General features: G+C 40.8%; 1 protein-coding gene across 1 annotated transcript in view; it reads left to right on the forward strand.

The window, feature by feature from the left end:
* Positions 1–19,907, forward strand: part of Sox102F (transcription factor Sox102F) — a 122,375-nt gene that overhangs the window by 81,168 nt on the left and 21,300 nt on the right. The window contains exons 4-5 of the mRNA XM_018542990.1: positions 1,892–2,623; positions 8,106–8,328. Of these exons, the coding sequence (XP_018398492.1) occupies positions 1,892–2,623; positions 8,106–8,328 (955 nt within the window). The remainder of the gene's footprint in view (positions 1–1,891; positions 2,624–8,105; positions 8,329–19,907) is intronic.

Here is a 19,907-nt window from a genome sequence, read left to right on the forward strand (position 1 = left end):
AAAGTATATAGTATGTATTATCTTAATATTATACAATATATACTTGCTTTCTTAATATTCGATATATAATTGTATTTTTAGACAAATAAATATTTTGTCAAATGTAGTTTATATTTAATCTGTCTTTTGAAGAATTAACCGATCAATCTACATACCTATATCATGAGGGAAGATTGCATACATCTCGAGTGATGCATTATATAAATATTATCTTTATCCCCGCGATACAGTTAGTGGTGCCTAAAGCGAAATGGCCGATGACAGTCGATGTCATTATATATTTCATAATTTTATGATACATCGCTTTCATGTTCCGAGAAGATGCGCGCGGCATTCTCTCAGCACCGTAAATCGTTCTCTATTATGTGACTAACAAATGTCTGCGTAAACTTGCAGTAATAAATCTCCCCTTGTAATTATACACATCACAGGGGACAATTTTGAACGTAAAGCGTCGTGTAAAACGCGCATCTCCCAGTTGAAAAGTCGTTTACGTCTAAATCTCATTATCTTTGACATATATATGTGTGTGTAATGGACCTTATACCTCCATACATTAATCGTGCAGCTCAAAAATGTAGGTCAAACGCGTTAATGAGAGAAATCATTGACACACTACTGGATAAAATGCTCGATTTTTAATACAGATTAATACACATTTTTTTACTTGCTTGACGCCACGTGTGCCGTATAGATTCGAAAATCAAAACAATTCCAAGGGAGAGAAAAAAATTATTATTATTATTATTTTAACTATTATTATTTCAGTTTGTGTTGCAAGTCCGAAAACAATAGAAGCACACATTTGAAGTAAATGTATTTAAATTGCATATAAAATTTCAAAACTATTTCCATATCTAATGCGACTGTAATTCTTTTTATTTAGTAAAAAAAATTGTTTCGAAAAATTTGAAGACCGAGGGTTTAAAGTCGTTAATTTGTTCCATCGAATAGATTGCTTTCGGAAACGAGAAACGTCGAAGCCTGCGTGTCGCCGGAAATACGGTTAAGGCTCGTCCCGCTTTCATCGGATGTCGATCAACGAAACCACGAACTACGTTTGTTTCTGACCTCGCAACCTCACTCGCGTTCGCCAGCAGAAGATAATCGCGCGGCTAATGTAGTTCTCTTTCTCTTTCGCTTTCTCTCTTTTTTTCTCTCGTCTTCGTTGCGTCTCTCGTGCGTTCTCGGTCAGTCGATTAATGGAATCTCTTTCGATTAATGGAGAGAGATTGTTGCGACACGCTAGCGCAACAATAATTCCCGCCCGATAATTACGCCTCGCGTCCAGTTACGTAACCTAACGTTCCTTCACTTGTCCGCGTGTCGATATCAGCGACGAGACGCCGCCGCCGCCGCCGTTGCCGTCGAGCCAGCAGACGGCCAGTCGATCGCGCGATTTGAATTTAGATTTGGTAATTTGTAGACGGAAATGAATGGACGAACTTGGGCTAGTCCGTGTCTAAATTAACTCCGCGCCAGATGGCAGATAGTTTAGACGTCGCGCCTGCCGGGGGCAACCGGGTGACGTAAGAAGCGACGTCGTTCCGTCGCTTGTACGATCCTCTACTAGAGGATGCTGAAATTGTACCCTCTACACTACTCTTTCGTGCTGCCAGCAAACTGGATAAATCGCAGTAATCAACACAACGTAAAAATGAGTTCTGGCGACATTTTAAGTAATCTTTTCACGATACGTACGAAAAAGCGAGCCGTATCATCAAGCACATATAGAGAGTATACGAAGATTTTCACAACGCTGATATTCCTCCCCCGCTCTTCCTCTACGATATACATCCCAATTGAGTACGTCGATGCAAGAACAATAAAAAAAGAGAAAGCAAAAAGACAAAAAAACACTCAGCAGTCTCCTGTTACGCTTGTGTTGCAGACTGAGGATGTCCTCAAAGAGGAAGTCGCCACCAACGAAGCTATCGGAGGGCGGGGGCGGTGCGGGTACAGTGGCAGGCGCCAACGAGGAGGAGGAGGACACTACCTCGCCGGTGGCCGGTTCCGGTGGCGAGGCAGCCGTCGTCGGTGAGGAGGGTGCCACCACCCCCGTCGACATCGAGGAGTGCTACTCCCATCAAAGAGGCGGCGAGTGCGAGTCGTCCGGCTGTTCATCGCCGGCGACTACCAGCGAACCGGATCTACGCGACTCGCCGTCGCCCTCGTTGAATTCCTTGCGGACGGCCAAGCGACAGAGGCTGTTGTTCCTGTCGAGCCAAGAAACCCTCACACCGTATCACCATCCTCATCATCACCACCATCACCACCACCACCACCATCATCACCATACGAACAGGTCGTCGTCGTCGGGCGGTGCACTGGAACCGGCGAGCTCCTCGGAGTGCGGCTCGCCACCCACCCTCCTATCCGTTGATCCCTATTACCCCCATCATCCTCATCACAATAATAACAACAACAGCGTCACACAGAACAACAACAACAATAACGGCAGTGGTACCACCGCCGCAGGCAGCAAAAGATCCATGGACGACGTTCTGAAAAGACTAACGTGCAAGATGAACAGCGAATCCTTGTCTATCCAAGACGATACCACCAATACCAGGCGGACATCACCGCCGCTCTCTTCCACGCCAACCGGTCACAATGCACATAGGTTAGTCCAGGTGATCACATATTGAAATAGAGAATTAGAGCAAGATAAGACTCATTTCTTTCTTCTTTCTCTATTTTAAATTATCTCAGATAATAGAAAAAGGACTATCGTTTGCTTATCAAATAATTCAACAGATTTAATAGCATTTTTCGAATAATTTTTTTTATTTTATGGGGTGTGTCTAGCAAATATGTATTATATATTTGCCTATCAAAAAATACTGTGTTTATTATTTAATTAAAATTAAAATGTGCAAATAATACAAGAAAACAAAGAAAGAGATCGCTTCTATTTCGGAATTTTTTTGTGCTCTAGATCTAGATCTTTCAATTATCATTTTGACTCTCTTTCGTTTAATATCGATCCGGTTGCTATTAACGCGGTCAGGAAGTATCCTGTAAATAACAGGAAATGAGAACAGCGTGCCGTTTGAGAACTTCTTCCAGTTTTGCTGATCGTTTAGACTCCGTTATGATTCGTGTAATCCATACGACGTATCTCGATAAGCGACTCTTATGCAACTTGTGTATGTTAATTATTCGATGCCGTGTTCGATCGACATTGTAACAGTGCACTACTCTGTTGCAATATCTGCCTCATAATGCGCCACCGTGTCGCCGAGGTTATCGTATCTCTCCCACTTTACATAACTGATTAATATAATATAATGGTAAATCAGAGACGGATGTTGCTTTTTGCAACTTTATTACGAATGCCTATAATTTTTGCTTTCGTAACTAATTGCTGACTATATATATAAACGGAGCATATACAAATACTTATTTGAATTTAATCTCGATTTTATAACGAGTTAATCGCAAGATTAATTGTTATTTATCGGTCAAACAAGTTGATGACATGTTATATAGTTATTATATATTCATGGCAAAATTTATCATTTTTAGAATACTTGCAGCAATTCAATAAGAATATCTTGATACATAGCAAGTAACGTTTCGTTTTATACGATATACTTTTAATCAAATAAGTGTAGAGTATCGATATTCTTCGAACACAGCTTACAATGCGATATTTCACATTCTCCATCATCCGTTGTTATCGCCGGAAATTAGGGCGTCAGCTATAATTTTGTTTTCTGAAAGAAAAGACCACTGTGTCGTTTCTTGCCTCTACATTCTCAAGGCCTGGGTATCTCGGATATAGTAACATGCAACTAACGATCGGGTGGGACCTAAAAGAGACTATTGTCCCGAAACCATAAAGCCAACCTAGCAGTTTCTTGAAATGGATCTCTATGGCCGTACAGTCAGTCAACAATGACCGCAGTAATTCGTGATCAAAAAGCGCTAGAACATACCATAGTAAAACATAATTTGAAACACTTTTATATACATATATATAATTGTTTCGAATTAATTATATAATTATATATTATCGAATCAAAAATTTCAAAAAATTATTTTCGCGATTTTGGTATAGTCTTGAAATAATTTTAATTTAATGAAAATTACTGTAGATTTAATGTATCAATAATTAATCTGTAATCTGTACATATTATCTGATCTCGTACACTGTAAGTTCTTAAAAGATTAATCATCATTGCGGAAGTTTAATTAATAGCGCTAATTTATATCTACAATCTTTTAATATTATATCATTTTTTTTTTTTTAATCATAGAAAGCTATTATTTACTGGACTGCTTGATATAATAATATATTCTTTATATAGCATCTCACATTGATAGATATTAATTTTTTTCATTTTAATGTCATAACAATACTTAAATCTATTATGTGATACAGAGATTACGTTAGATGTTCACTACCGGTGCTGAAAACCTATAGTGCCCGTAACATAAACATATATGCGGATTTTCAGCATTGACAGTGAGTAATCGAAACACAGCTTTAATCAATTCCGGATAATCCATGAGAGACAATCATATCTGGAGACTGACATATGTTTTTCAAATGATTATTTTGCGTCGATAATAATCGTCCTACATAATCAGTTGAATTAATTTTTGTTTGCATAATTTTTTTTCTTTATCCGGTAAATTGTTCATATAGAATCGAGAAATAGATCTAAATTATGTACACGTGGCTAATTACGATTTTGCGTCATAGATGGTACGATAAAGTTCTGATGATGTTACCATAAAATTATATTTTTGCGCGCGTTTCTAGATTATTCTACAACATACTAGTGACGCGTTGATTGATATTGAAATTAGAAATTGCTGACTTAATGAAACGTTTACGCAAATCATTTCTGGGATAATCAAATTGTTATGAATTTTCTAGGCTCTGTTATTTTCTTTTGAGACCATTATTATTGACACAAAAAGTATATTGCGTTATGACAGTAGATTCGCGTGAAATAACAACCTGGCAATATTGTATAAAGGACAGGCAATAATACAATAACAAAAATCTTTGCAAAAAGTGTCTTCCCTCAAGTTAGATGTGTTAAACGCAATGTCTTACGTTGACGTGTAGTCATTGAAAGTAAACGAGTGAACTTGGCAGCGTGGAGAAGTAGTAGCACAGAACTGTGCCAGTCTGCTGCCCACATCGAGCAGACGGCTGGCCAAGATTCTTCAAAAATTCAGCCAACAGTACAACGTGCACTTACGTTGACGTTTACCTTCTTTTTGGAGCACGTTCAATCTGACTTCGCGTATATCGAAATAGCATGGATACGATTTAAAAATATACGGGTAATACTCACAAAGTTATCTTATCACGCTGGAGCAATGCATGTGTAGCATTTAGTATCAAGTGTACAAATTAATTTGTTTTCAGTCTAGTTCTAACAATTTATTCCTAAGCTGGATATTAATCATTAATAATTTAATTTGTTATTTACTCGTCGCGAAGATAATTCCAATGTGTCATACTAGTTTCAAGGAATAGAAAATCGACACGCTCGGAGGTACTTTGAACTCGTGCAAATTTGCGTGTGGACATTCGACAGGACGTACAAACAACTGTAACAACATTGTTACATAAAGCGTCTCGGATTCGTACATCATATATGCACTACTGACGTATCGCGCGCGAATCGTATTATGAGCACGTACGAGCATTCGGAGATGCGAGAAGAGTTATAGAGTAGACGAAAATATCGGGCATGTACATTAGCTCTCAGCTATTCTAAATATAGTAGATATTGGATAAAAATTTCCGTGAAGTAACCACGTCGCATTATGGATCGGCGATAACGTTGATACGTAAAAACTTCTGATATTTCCAATGTCGGAGGGCAAAACGACACTGGCAAAAATTTTTGTCGATAAAAGTCAGCGAAACAGTGTAACGCTATTTAAAATAATCGATTTGATTTGCAAAAACGTAGAATAATCCTTTTTAACGAGTAGAAATTTTGCGATACAGCAGTTAAGCAAACATTAAATTTGCTGATCGTGAAGTTAAAACATTTCTATTTCGTGACAGAGAGAGAAATCGAGATAAAAGATTGATAGATACATAAATAGCTTGGTGATTTATATTTATTACAAGATAATAGGCTAGTAACGACATCGATCGTGACGCTTAATAACTTAGACATCTAATTATCGACAGTTATACTCAACGATATATTAGTATAGACGGATTTTAATGAAGCGTTGCTATAAATCGAAAAGATCTCCCATGAAGATTTCATGTTCGAGCCTCAGCGATAAAAAAACGAAAAGACCTCTTTATTCTTATTAATTTCATCTGCAATCCATGTGCTATCAATTTATCAAACATTCTCGCGCCCGCTGCTAGTCCGCGTAGACAAGAATAAATTATGTACGTAAAAAGAATAGAACAAAAGAGACGAGGCGACCATTTATCTCGGCTCGCGTATGAAATTAAGCCTTTTGAATATCTTAGCGTGCGATAATAATAATAACAGGAGCCTTTTTATTTTTAAAATTATTAAATATGAACGAAATTTGTCTCCAAGCTCGCATCATCATTATCACGCTGAAGAAAGTTCACGATGGAATTAAGGCTTTTCATGAAACTGGATGCGCACTTTCGTTGACTGCTGGCTGAACAAGATAGACTTAAACACTCAGGAAATATTCAAATGTCATCCGTCCATTTAAATTCTGCGGTGAAGTTAAACGAACTGTAAGCTCATATAATTATTTGACAAATTAACAGCTGAGAAAAAAAATTTACTAAAAATTTAATTATATATCTCACACATTTTTCTGTTTTAAAATACGCGACGCGATGTTTAATTTTTTATCGAAGAAGATTTACTGATAACGTGTTTTATCGCAAGAAAAGAATATAAATGTGATATTAAAAGCTTTCTTAGCTGCTCTAGAGCTATTAATCAGAAATTACTAACCTGAAATAATTAAGATAATCAAGCTAGCATTGCAAATCTGAAAATATCTCGGATAAATGGATAAATGATGGCTGCGTATTGTAAACGAGGAAAAAGTACACATGTCCGTGACTTGACGTATGTCAGGACGGCTTAAGCGTTTGTGCTGCGTGTCATTGGCGTATATCGTAATGTAACTTTAATCGTTGACCCTGTAACGTCATGAGAGATGCGGCTGGCCTATATTTTTCGCAGCGTAAGCTTTCCTCGTTGTCGACATTATCACCCTCGTTCTTCTCGCTCATGTAGGCTTTGTTGGATGGACCAGTGGTCGCCTAAGCGCCGCATACACACACACACACATACAATACGACCTGTATCACTTATTTGCGGACCATTTTCTTCGACATAAAGGAACAGAATCTCGAGGCCGGTTCTGGGCGGGTGCTCAAGGGCTGGGGATCCGGGGAACGGGGGAGAACTGATGGCACCGGGATGCCCCATCACGGACGCAAACACTCGCCCTGTCGTGATTGCGCGGCCGCGTCTCATTTATTATTCACCTGGCTTCCAGCGTCGCGTACGCGACCACCTACCATCTGGTTCCAACCTAATGCGCTGGAGGCTATCTGCCTCTTTCTCACTCGGCGGTCTAAGAATGTCTTTGCATCGACGAAATTATTCCTAACTGATAGTTATTCTTTTCTTCTTTTGTGTAATATTAAAAAGACTATAATGATTATTAATAATGAACAATTATTTAATGACGAATAATTATTATTATTTATAATTAGTTTATAAAGAAATGAATATTGTTAATGAAAGATAAAATAAAATAAAAACGAAATATTAATAAAGTTTGCCGATAATGATTAATTATTTATCATTGATACACAGCGAACGGCATTTATTTCTTTTGAAAAAAAAAAAAAATTTTCATCTGTTATATAGTTAGTAGTTTAAGTAGAATTTCTTTCTCGATAACAAATTATCAACTACTTAATTAATTAATATAAAAATATGTATGTTAAATGCAAGAGTTATTTATTTAATAATTGTAAAACTTTTCGAGTTAAAAATCAACCTAAAATATTTAATGACTGTCTTTTCTTCTGTCTCCCCCGTCCATTTCACTCTCTTTTGATTGGATGAAATTGACTTGGGATTGAATCGTATGTGTTGCAGTTGCAGTGGAAGCACGACTACCACCGTGACAAATAACGTGGCACTCTCACCTCCGGATTCTGGAAGGATATCAAACACGGAGGCGCAAGTAGATCAGGACGGCGTGGCGGCCCTTCACAGGATCCTTTGCGCCGAGAGCTTCGCCGAGAAGGAGCGCCGACTGTCGGAGATGATCCTGCAGTTGCAATTGCTTAGGGAGCGTCTGGTACAACAGCAGGATCAATCGAAGGTAGACCATCTTTTAATGCATGGGAAGACGTAACTGAATTATATTTATAAATATCGTCTTTTATAATGCGACGTGTGCGCTAAATATCTTAAATATAAACGCTGCAACGTATTAAATTATGAATAATTGAAAATTAAAAATTTTCACAAATTAATCTGCCTGAATTGAGGCACAGAAAGACGAAAATTAAAAAAAAAAATGACAGAATATTATATAGAAAAATTTTAATTTCAAAACCTAAGACGACCACGGATATACGCAAAAACGGATCCGTGTGAAGCTGGCCCCCCAATATTAAAAAATCGATTTTTTTCTTCATGCATTCGTTTGCTCACGAATACTCAGTTGAAATTTTCGTTTGCTCACCCTTAGTTCAAAAGATATACGAAAATTAAATTTTGATATCGAATTAAAAAGTCTTTTTTTTTTGGCATCCGTTTGCTCATCGTTTGCTCACAAATCTTTTAAACTAAGGGTGAGCAAACAAAAATTCCAACTGAGCATTCGTGAGCAAACGATGAGCAAATTAATGCATGAAGAAAAAAAAATGATTTTTTAATATTGGGGGGCTAGTGTGAAGTTGACCCCCCAAAACATAATTTTCGTATATCTTTTGAACTAAGGGTGATCAAACGAAAATTCCAACTGAGCATTCGTGAGCAAACGAATGCATGAAGAAAAAAATCGATTTTTTAATATTGGGGGGCCAGCTTCACATGGGTCCAAAACGGTTTTGTTGAAATATCTAAAAATTTAGCTAGATATACAGATCTAAAAATAATTTTGTTGGACAACTAGAATAATTATGTAAAACATCACACTGATTGCTAGAATATCAAAACAAAAAAATATTTTTGTAGCACTATTTATCATGCTTGAAATTCCTGTTTTGATGGTCCATTCAAATTCCGTTTAGATCTATATCTAACTAAAGGCGGCAGATTTGAACTCAATGCCCTAAAATACATTGCAACAAAAGCAATGTGTTTCCTTTTTCTACACTAAAAATTATTCAAAATTTGTGAATTAATGTAATGAAAGCACAGTGCACTGTAACAGTTATATAATTTCTGATGGATTGTCCAATTACGTCACATCATGTGGGATATCGTTTACGATTAATAGAGGAAAAAATAGAACGCGTGGCCGTGACGAAATAGAGAATGACGGATCAAGCTGTGTCTCAATATAAATCGCCAGCCAGCGTATGTTGATTGACGAGGGAAAGTGCATCGATTACCGCGGAATCATAATTACGCGGTTGAATCGCGGTCGTGCAGAAATATCGCAGCAGACAGCGATAGAAAAATGAGAAACCCAAGTTTCCAGCGACGCGACGCGATGACCGGTATTGCCGTTACGACCAACTTGGTATATGTTTCCGTTTTAAAAAGACACACCGCGCGATAAAGCGAAGCATTCTCGCGACTCCGACGACTCGTCCCCGGCGAGGATTGTAAGAATAATTCATAATGTCCGCGTGCACGCGCTCTCTGCAAACAACATAAAAATTCTACGCGCGTTCCTTCCCGCGCCATCGGAATGTCAAGCCCGTATTCTTCTGCTTAAAAGCATCTCCGCGATGTTCCTGACAATAACGTCAAGACCTCCCTCTCTCTCTCTCTCTCTCTCTCTCTATCTCTCTGTGTTATTACCGTACTAATAGCGGCCAGTCCGTTGCACCTCCGCGAGTAACAGTACACCTTTGATGCGCCTGCATCACGCCAGACTGCAATCCGCGAGCGCGGCGCATCGGGCGCGAATGTTCGGGCACAATGAGATCTCATTGAAATCGCTCCGGCCTGCGTATCGGATTCGATAACCGCATCGAGATTAGTATCACCTTCCGTCTCATGGCGATGACTCGATACTTCGCGCAGCCTGAAAAAGCGCGGGTCATCGCGTGGCTGCGGCGAAACGCAACCACGCCGCCCGCCGCCCGCCGCCACTCGGGGGAATCACGGGAGACCGGAGGAACCTGTCTGCCTGCAAAAATGCGAGCGCGTGCAGATAATGCCCGACGTGTATTACCGTTATTATGCCAGTCATTTACGTGCTGTGGAAACGATGTTTCTTCCCCGATGTCCCGCTAAATTCACCCGCCGGCGAAATTCTACGAATGCATTCGCGTAAATATCCGTCATGTGCGCGCGGCAGGTATAAGAGGCCGCGCGGTGCCTGAATATTAATATTCGGAATTTGGGAGGAGAGTACGACGGTAACAACATCCGTTGTGCCGTAAACAACATCTCGAAATATCCCGGAGATCCTGCGAACGGTCGATTATGATCCGCAAAGCGGAATGCGGCGGCGACGGACAAGTCGCTGACACATTTTCAATTATATTGATTTATATTTAATTATATACCCGCAAGAAGAGAGAAACGCACGCAAAATAAATGTATTCTCACGGGGGGGACGTTTGATTATTTAAAGCGTCTGCATTTTCAGAATTCTTTGAACGAAATTTAATTTATTTGAACTATACATAATAATAATATTGTGACATATAAGCAAAAATTTCATTTTTCATGTTAACAAATTACTCTGTAAATGAAGCGTAACAATTAAATTTGTAATTACAATTTAACTCTTTGTATTTAGAAAAGTAGTGTTGTACGTTCAATGCATACTTAATTTACATATTTAGAATATATCTGTTGTCATTCCGTTTTCGCACTTGATCTAATCTACAATCAATAACGCGAGATTATTTCCATAACATTTGTGAATGGATATATCTAATGTTAGTTGGATATATCTAATATTATATCTAATGTCGTTAGATAATTAAAGCCGGGAGAAAGGGAGAGAGAAGCGGGAGTCAGGAGTTGTTACGATCGTCTGCTGCAATTGCACCAATAATTGAAATCCTCAGTCAGAGAGACGCGTAATAACTACCGGCAATAACGTTTTAACGATTCGAGAGAAGGAAGATAAGGAAAGTGCCAATCTCTGCGCAAGAAAAATAAGTTTTCCATATCTCAGCGTTTCCCGTTTAGAGTCGTATATCTTAATAATCGCGTGACGATAACCTGATAGGTTCGATTTAAGAACATCTAAAATCCAGAAAAATTTGTCGAGTCGATCTACAAGTTTTCCATTCGATGATTAATCGGCGTGTCCGACAAACCGGTCGGGGACGGTAACTGAAATGTCAGTTACACTGTAACATAAGTAAAAGCTGTCTGATTCGCTGGAAAATCTCCAACGGGCGAGAGATGGACTTTGCGAGGAGAGTGATCTCCGATGAGATCCTCTAGAGAGGTATAGAGAATGTTCTGTCGCGTCCGCCATTTCATCGGCGCGGAGAGAAAACGCGTTTGTCGGCGGCGTTTGCGCGCGGCGGGCGCCTCGAGTTTAGCCGACGACGTTAAAGCGGAAATGCAACGACGGCGGCGGCACCGAAAGGGAGGGGGTTGGGGGCGAAGAGAAGCGTAGAGAAAGCGGCGGTAGGGCGGCGGGAGGGGAGGGTGAGGCGGGTGAGATTAGGAGCGAGCGGGCGTACGAGGTAGATAGGAGCGCGCGAGAAAGAGGTAGGTGGAGTAAAAAGGCGACGAGAGAGATAGAGCGAGAGACGAGAAAACGTAGGCGAGGAAGGCGGTAGTCTCGATGTTCTCCTCCTCTTGGATCGCGGAGGGCGTATAGTAATGTTCGAGTTGGCAGACTCGGGGTCGAGTGGGGGTCTCTCCCTCCGTTTGTCTGTCTCTCTCCTCCGTTGTACACCTTTCCACCTGTTATGCGACGCCGTGCCATGCTGCGTTGGCACAGGTGTGCGCGACCGCGTAGTCAGCGACAAGGCCCGCACGCTCTCCTCGATCTCCTCTTCATCTCTAGTCTCTCTCCCACCTCTCTCTCTCCGACCTTTCTCTTCCACCTTTTCGTATCTCTTGTCTGTGTCGCGCTCTCTTTCTTTCTCTTTATTCCATGCACCACCGGCTCTCTCGATTCCTGTCTTTCCCAGCGAACGAGCAGGCCGATCGCGCGTGGGCGGCGAGAGGATCGCCGCGCGTTCTTCCCCTCTATAGCCCGGGGCGCGCTTTCATGATCCTGCCTATACGTTCGGCTGTGCACCTGCAGCAGAACTGTCACGCCCAGTAGCTCCGATCACAGCCGACCTGCTGCTGCACCGCGTAGACTTTCTCCCCGAGTCGCGTATACTCTTCTATCTACGCCAAAGGCGCCGCGCGCCGTTTCTACCACGGAAAATTCTACTTCCGTGTACTCATCGAGCATGTGATTTTTATGCAGCATGAATATAAAACAATATGAAACATGTATCCGAGGGAAAATCCAGTCGTAAACAAACACTCAGCGGTTCAAAAGGTTTTCATTTTGCCTGGTCAAAGATGTTTGAGTACACTCAGGCAGGCAGGACAGTCTCTTTGCGAACGAAATTTAACCCCTTCCTCCCTCGTCTTTCCCCGCGGAAACGTACGCAAAAAGCAAATTATCTCCTCTGTGTATGGCGGACGCGTATATTTCTCTGAAATAAATTTTCGTTCCTCATAAATTACCAACTTGCCAAACACGCGACGCAGCTGCGCGTGAAATTAGTACATTAACACGTTTCGCTGTTACTACTTTTACATATTTTAATAAGAATTATGGTTAGCGCGTATTACCAATGAAATACATGCATTAACCGCGTGCGAAAATCTTCATCATGTGGCGCGATTCCGGGAAAAAATCCGCGGTTGGAAATTTCAATTTTTGAAATCTAAACAACCCTTGCTCATCTAAACAGACTTGTAACACACTCGATAACGCATTTTGCGGAATTTTATTTCATTAGTCTTTAATTTTATCTCCCCTGCCAGTTTGAATATTATTATAACGCTGCGCCGTGGGTAAAAACGTATGTAGATATGTAACGAGTCAGCTTCGTTACGTGCGCACTTCGTAACAAAATATTTTTTTTTCAAGAAATCCAAGGAGAGATTGAAATGGTGACGGGTATAAGTGTTCCTACAAAAACGAAAATGCGATCGAAATTTGCATGCCGTGATTAACGCGACGTAACTATTATATATTCAGGACGATATCGTTAGATTTCTCATTAATCATCAGGATATACAGGCGAATATGTAATTATGTAAATAACTGTCAACTTTTAATTATGCTTCGCCAATGACTTTCGAATCGCAACATATTAAGTAACTTGTTTATTAAATTCTTCCATCAAGATTTTCGATTCAACTATTATATTATAATTTATGAGGGACGATAAAAATATTATATAAATACATTAGTACGCAAATATCGTATTGTGTGTGTGTGACATCAGTAAACCGTGTAATAATCCATGTATGCGACGACAAACAGTAGTTTCTGGACTACATTAATATATCGTATGTGTGCACATTGTAAAATCATGTATTTGTATGCTCACGTTATTATTATTTCACATATTTATCTATCAGAGATGTATAATCTGTCGCACAATATCGTTATTACGTGCGACAACATGGTCCACAAAGGCGGGGCAAAACTGCACGAGGGCATCGCGTTTTGCGCATCAGGGCCGACAGAGGGGCGTGCGGCGCGGCGCGGCGGCTCGGTACGGGGCGGACGCGCGCTGCCTGTATTCCATACTTGCGTGTGTACGTCCATATCCATTTGTCCATTTGCGTATCGGCCGACGCTTTATGGGAATTAGCAGTGCATTGTGGACCACCGGTGGGCGGGCTGTGTGTGCACCGGTGCACGAGACGCGACCGCAGGCTCGGCCACCCCCGCGATCCGATGGCGGCAGCGATTGCGGCGGGATATACACATAGGATCGAAGGGGATGGGAGAGAGAGAGAGAGATGGACGAGAGACACAACAGTTACGGACAGAGGAAATAAGAGGGAATTTTGCTCCCCGTGACTCTCAGAGAGAGGGGGATGATTCTCCCTCTCTCTGTGTGTACCACTGTTTGTCAATACGCAAGCGATATGATCACCAAGTATAATCACCGGCGGACCCGAGAGAGCGGCCGGGCTTTCTGTCAATAGAATGCTACTTTGTGACCTCCCTCGCGCCCATCGACCCCCGCTTCCGCTCTTCTCCCTTTTCTACCCCCCCTCCCCCTCCCCCGTCGACTCCGCGTCACGCCGCTTATATATTGTATCAAATGCATCCGAGCGTCCGCCCTCTCTGAAGCACATCGTCGCTCGTAAAATCCGTATCGACCACAAACCGGTAATGTGTACATACACGCATTCAACCCACGCGTACGCGTGGCGAGGGGGAGAGAGGGAGGGGGGGGGGAGAGAGAGGAATTCATAGAAACATGCACGAAAGCCCGTGGAATCGACGTGGACCGCGTACCGGGCCGCGTTCCGTGCCGTCGAACAAAAGTGTGCCCTCCGTTCTGCATATTTACGTAACGTGCGTTCCCGTTGCCGCGTTATATACAACCCCCCCCGACTGTTTTTTTTTTTTGTGCGCGAGTTCACCTCGCGCGTGAGCGGCTACAAAGGGAATCGCACGGTGGGTATCGCGGCCATTGCGATCGGGAATTGCGTGTACGCGCGTGTAAAAACGACAAAACTATTACTTACGTTTATACGGTAATTACAGTGCGAAAGCCACCTCGCAATTCATAATTAGCGCTTGTTCTCGGTATAACGCGGTATTTAATAAACTGATTAGCTGGCATTTCATTAGACAACACCTCCTTACATACGATAAATAAAATGAAGTAAGATTTGTTCGAGCCGTGCGCTTTATAAGAGTTTATGTCGCAGCACTCTGTATGCAGGAGCAATTATATCTGGATTACAAAAAGTAATTATCACGTTGAAAATGTCATAGACTGATAAAATTGATTCGACTCGTATTGCGACACGAGACATTAGTGCATTGCGTAAGAAAAATATGATTAGTAGCGCGTTTAATTATGACATTATATAACGTAATTTTTCAATAGAAAATTTCCGAAACACAAAAGATTGTTATTTTCTATGTCTTTTATCGCGTGTCTTTATACATTTCTCTCGAATTTTATTTATCACAAAGAATTTAATCGATAACTGTTTCCGCATAATAAGGTTTATGAACTTTGTTTTTCGTCGTCACTTTGTTCGCTTTTCATGTTCAGTCATCCATCGTCATCCTCGTTGCGATGCTTACACCTCGCTTACGTCATATCTCCCTGTATATACGGTTTGCACCCCTGCCTTCGCTAACGAAGCCTCCGCAAAGTGCGCATTATCACCGCGTCGTCGTGTCGTCGCAGTGATTTTTGCAGAGCGCGACTCGGTCTGCCGTTAAACAGGCTAAACGAGCGCGGTCGCGTTTTTGCTCTTGCCTCTCCATCTGCTTTACGAGAGAGACGCCGACTTACGCGCGCATTCGCGTGCGAATGCCTGTCCTCCTTTCGTTCAGTTCATCCCCCGAACTTGTCGGGCGAGCAACCAGGCGGGAGATTGTGGCTCGAGCTACCGCGGAGAGACCTGGTCGACGTATCTTTTCGAGCGATCAAAGAATTACCGTGGAATTCGAGTGGTAGGCCGACAATGTTTGCCGTTTGATCATGGGGCAACGATGCGTGACACTCTGGGCGTCCGCGTTACTTCATGCTGTATCGCACCGCGCTCCCCGAACTTCTGGACATTCGTGTTTGCAATTTGTGTTACACAACATGCCTTTTTGCCCGCTCTTGTGAATTGGAATGATACGTAGAAAAATAAATTATTAATTTAACATCTACTAGGGTCAATTAATTAAAATTATATATATAACGTATATCGAGAGAAAATTTTCTGTACAAAAAGCGTATTTATGTTATTATCTTAATGCGAAATACTAATCTAATAACAAATTTATTGGTATGTGTATCATAATTTAAATATTTTTAATCTCACTCTTTAATATACTTGGTTACACGTCCAAGTTTTTGCAGCTTGTAAATTTGTTTCTTATTAGTTTGATAAGAATTTTTTAATTTAAAATAGTGACTTGCTGCATTTCAATGATTTTATCTAAAATCAGCCTTGCTTGCATAAAACTATAAATATCGCTCTCTCTCTGTTAGACATTTTATAGCGTAATATATATATATATATATATAATCATGAATATATTAATAATTCTCTTTTATCAGCTTTTTCTTTCCCTCTTTCTTCTGCCACTCTCGTTCTTTTGTGTCATTACAACTATACCTCACTGACTCTTTTCGTTTTTTCTCACTTTTTCTCTTTTTTTTTCTCTCGCGTTCTGCTCTGGTCTTTCTTCGCTTAATTTTATCCGTTCTCGCCTTCTCGGATTTGTACCTCCAATACCTCTTCCGAAGACCGTCTCGTATCCCCGTCATGTTGTAATGCAAGTAATTGCGACTGATCCCATTAAATTCACCGATTGATGTCACTCACTCAAATCCTGTTTCTCTCTTTCAATTATTCTATTTTATTTGATTTTGTTTACTCATAGCAATTTGCTTTTATCCTTTCTTGTGTCTCAGCGATATGATTGTTACCGCTTTTAAATTATTTTAATGGTGGAGCATTTAAAAGAAGACGATGACAATATTTCACACAAAGATGATTTAGATTATTATACTAAAAATAGAGATTGAAATGTGCTCGTAGGTATTATACTGATAGCATATACCTCAATCTCGAAAAAAATTCCGTTAAAGGATTTACGTGTAACTGGAAGGATGCGTAGTAAATAGCACGACGTTCACATTGAATCCAGAAATACGTAGCTGGCGTAAAAATTGAAAATGCCTGTGCTGCAATAATTGAAGGTTTGAATCGAGTTTATTGGCGCCAAAAGCGTTCGCGTTCGGTATCCGATAAAATTGAATTACAGCTTGAAAAAAAAAAAAAAAAAAAAAAAGAACGATACTTGTAACCCGGTCGCTGCTGCGTTCTAGGTATCGAAAGCTGATCGGGGATCATCGGTGTAAAACGCGTTCAATCAGCTCCGTATATACGTGCATTCGAACGCCCGGCATATCGGAAGTAATACTGCACTCCAAAAATCGACGATGCGATTACGCGCGTACCTGTTTTCGTATTTTTTAACCGTAACTGCAGCGAGACCCGACCTGTTATTCAACGTCCGATTGAATGACTGTGACAAGGCATAATTCGTTTTATTTTCCAATACATTGCTGCATGTAGTTTCCGTCTCGTTTCCTTCCCGCCGACTGCCCTTTCTCTGTCTCGCGTATAACGTAACGTATAACATCACGTGTGATCGTTATTATTATCAATATAAATGTCAGGCGTGTCAGTATCTCATTAATACAAATATATTGCACCGGGTGGCTTTTTTTTAAACATCTATCATGGTCGGTAGCAATGCCTTGCAACTTTATACCTACATTAACGCAACGATGATTATGGTCGCGCATTAAATAAGCTTCCTATATATGCCGTAGAATGTAAATATGTAGATAATTATTCCAAGTTGAGAAAAATCAGAAGGAAAAACAAAAGAGAGACGCTATCTTGAACTAGATATCTATCGTTTTTCGCTTTGTTTGATATTGTCACACACACGTATACACGCGCGTGCATCATATTGTATCTATGATTTAGTAAATTATTTTAGTGTAGTGTAAGGAAATCAATATGTTGGATTTGTTGCTGCTGCTCACGTTTTACTGTTTCAGTTTTTCTGTGTATCATGTAGGTCATGTCCTAATTCTAACAGATCTACCTTTTTTTATTTCTTGTTCATAAAATAGATGGAATTCAAGGTAATTGATTAAATAAACATTTTTAAGGAATTATGTACTATAATTGTTATATACAATTTTTTTATCACTTCTAATGTATTGCACTCTTTACTCTTTATTCTTTGGTTAAACACGTCCATGGAGTTTTAACGGAACAATTAAACGTAACGGAGATAACGATTTAAAAATTATGAGTTTATTATTAAATAGGATTAAAAGCCATCCTTCTTGCATATTATATGTTATTGTGGGAATTGCTTATATCCTTGTGATACTTGAGTGTTTCCAACTTCGAGACCACTGATGGCTATTATATTAATTACGAAATAATTATGTCGTCGGGTGGACGCTTTAAGTCACGTCTTACATGAAGGGTACGGGGAATAGTAAGCATATTAATGCAACCAGGACGTTGTCTGGACCACTCGACTACGACATTACACGAACCCTCTTACGCTTGTCTCCTTAGCCGCTGCTGCGCCGGCACCTCATTCTCTGATTTTCCACAGCGAGAGAAAGATCTCTCGTAATTATTTTTCTCATTAACGTGCCCCATTGTTTGTGCGCGTGACAGCGGTATCGGTAACCACCCCACCGTGTCTTCATTAAATTCACGCGTGAAACGAAGCGTCAATCCAAAGGCGAGATTTCGCGGACGCTTCGTGGTTAACGAGCGCGGTATGAGATCAACTTAATCACTGCGTAATAATATCCATTCGAGGGGAATTGTCGTATAATGTGTCATTAAGGATTTTGAACGTAAAATAAGAAAAATAATTTAAGATTCTAGAGTAGTAATTTTATTTTATTCTTACATCACACATATAATTTTACAACAAGTTTTTAACACAAAAATGTTTCTTAACAGTGTTATTGTTAAAAGAGTACAGATAAGAGGGATATGGGATAATTATCTTTGCCGGTTCTCTTCAGAGAGAAATCTTCACCCTGAAAAAATGACTCACCGTGAATATTCGCGGATGTTCGAGCGAATCGTCGCGCCTCTGCAGCCTCCGTCATTCTTATCTAACAGCGGCCCCCACCTTAGACACGGATTGTTAACTGAATCCGGGAGCCGGCATTGTTCGAGGGTACCGAGCGCGTAACAGTGGCCCATTGTATTCTCTCGGACACGTCCGTCGGCTTCTCTTCTGTCTCCGATAGCTTTTTCTCTCGTTTCGCGATCCGCCACTCGTCACCGTCGCGACTGATTGTCTTACGACTCTTCATTGTGACTTTATAACTCGCGGGTATTGTCCCGCGTTCGATTGTCGAGCAACGTAAATTCTTTCCCGAGTCTCGGTCCGTCTCCTTGTATTTTGATTCGCTCATTTTGACAACACACCAACATGTGGCCGCTTATCGAGGATATCGGTTCCCTTCGGAGCGAGCAGACGCGCCTTTAAGGTCTAAGCTTTCACGAGGTCGCGGCCGCAGCGGCGGCGGATATACCTAATGCGCGTTTCGACCGCGGAGCCGAGAATAGTTCAAAGTAAATACCGTGCTGCGAGTGGTGCCTTCTAATCTTCTTCTCCTTCTTCCACGGGCGATATTCTGATTGCATTATGACCTGGCCTCGAACAGACGCGGCTCCTCGAGATGGTTATTCCACTGACGATGCTGATGTAACGCGCGCGGATTGTCGCCGGTGGTAAGTGGCAGTGTCTGGTTAACCAACTTGACTCGTAAACGGTCGCACCGCAGCGATCACGTTGTTAATCATGTCATCGGAGTGCAGCTCCAGAATGGCAATGCGGCATCGTGAAGCTCCATGGGGAACGGAAGAAATCCATTTTTTTTTTTTAAATAATGTTGCTTGCGCGCGAATTTATTAAATTAAAGAATTCACGGAAAGAACGATTTTGTTGAAGTGTCTGAAAATTTAGGTAGTTACAGTTTGAAA

Source organism: Cyphomyrmex costatus, unplaced genomic scaffold (genome assembly GCF_001594065.2).
Source record: "Cyphomyrmex costatus isolate MS0001 unplaced genomic scaffold, Ccosl1.0 scaffold36, whole genome shotgun sequence".
Lineage (NCBI taxonomy): Eukaryota > Metazoa > Arthropoda > Insecta > Hymenoptera > Formicidae > Cyphomyrmex > Cyphomyrmex costatus.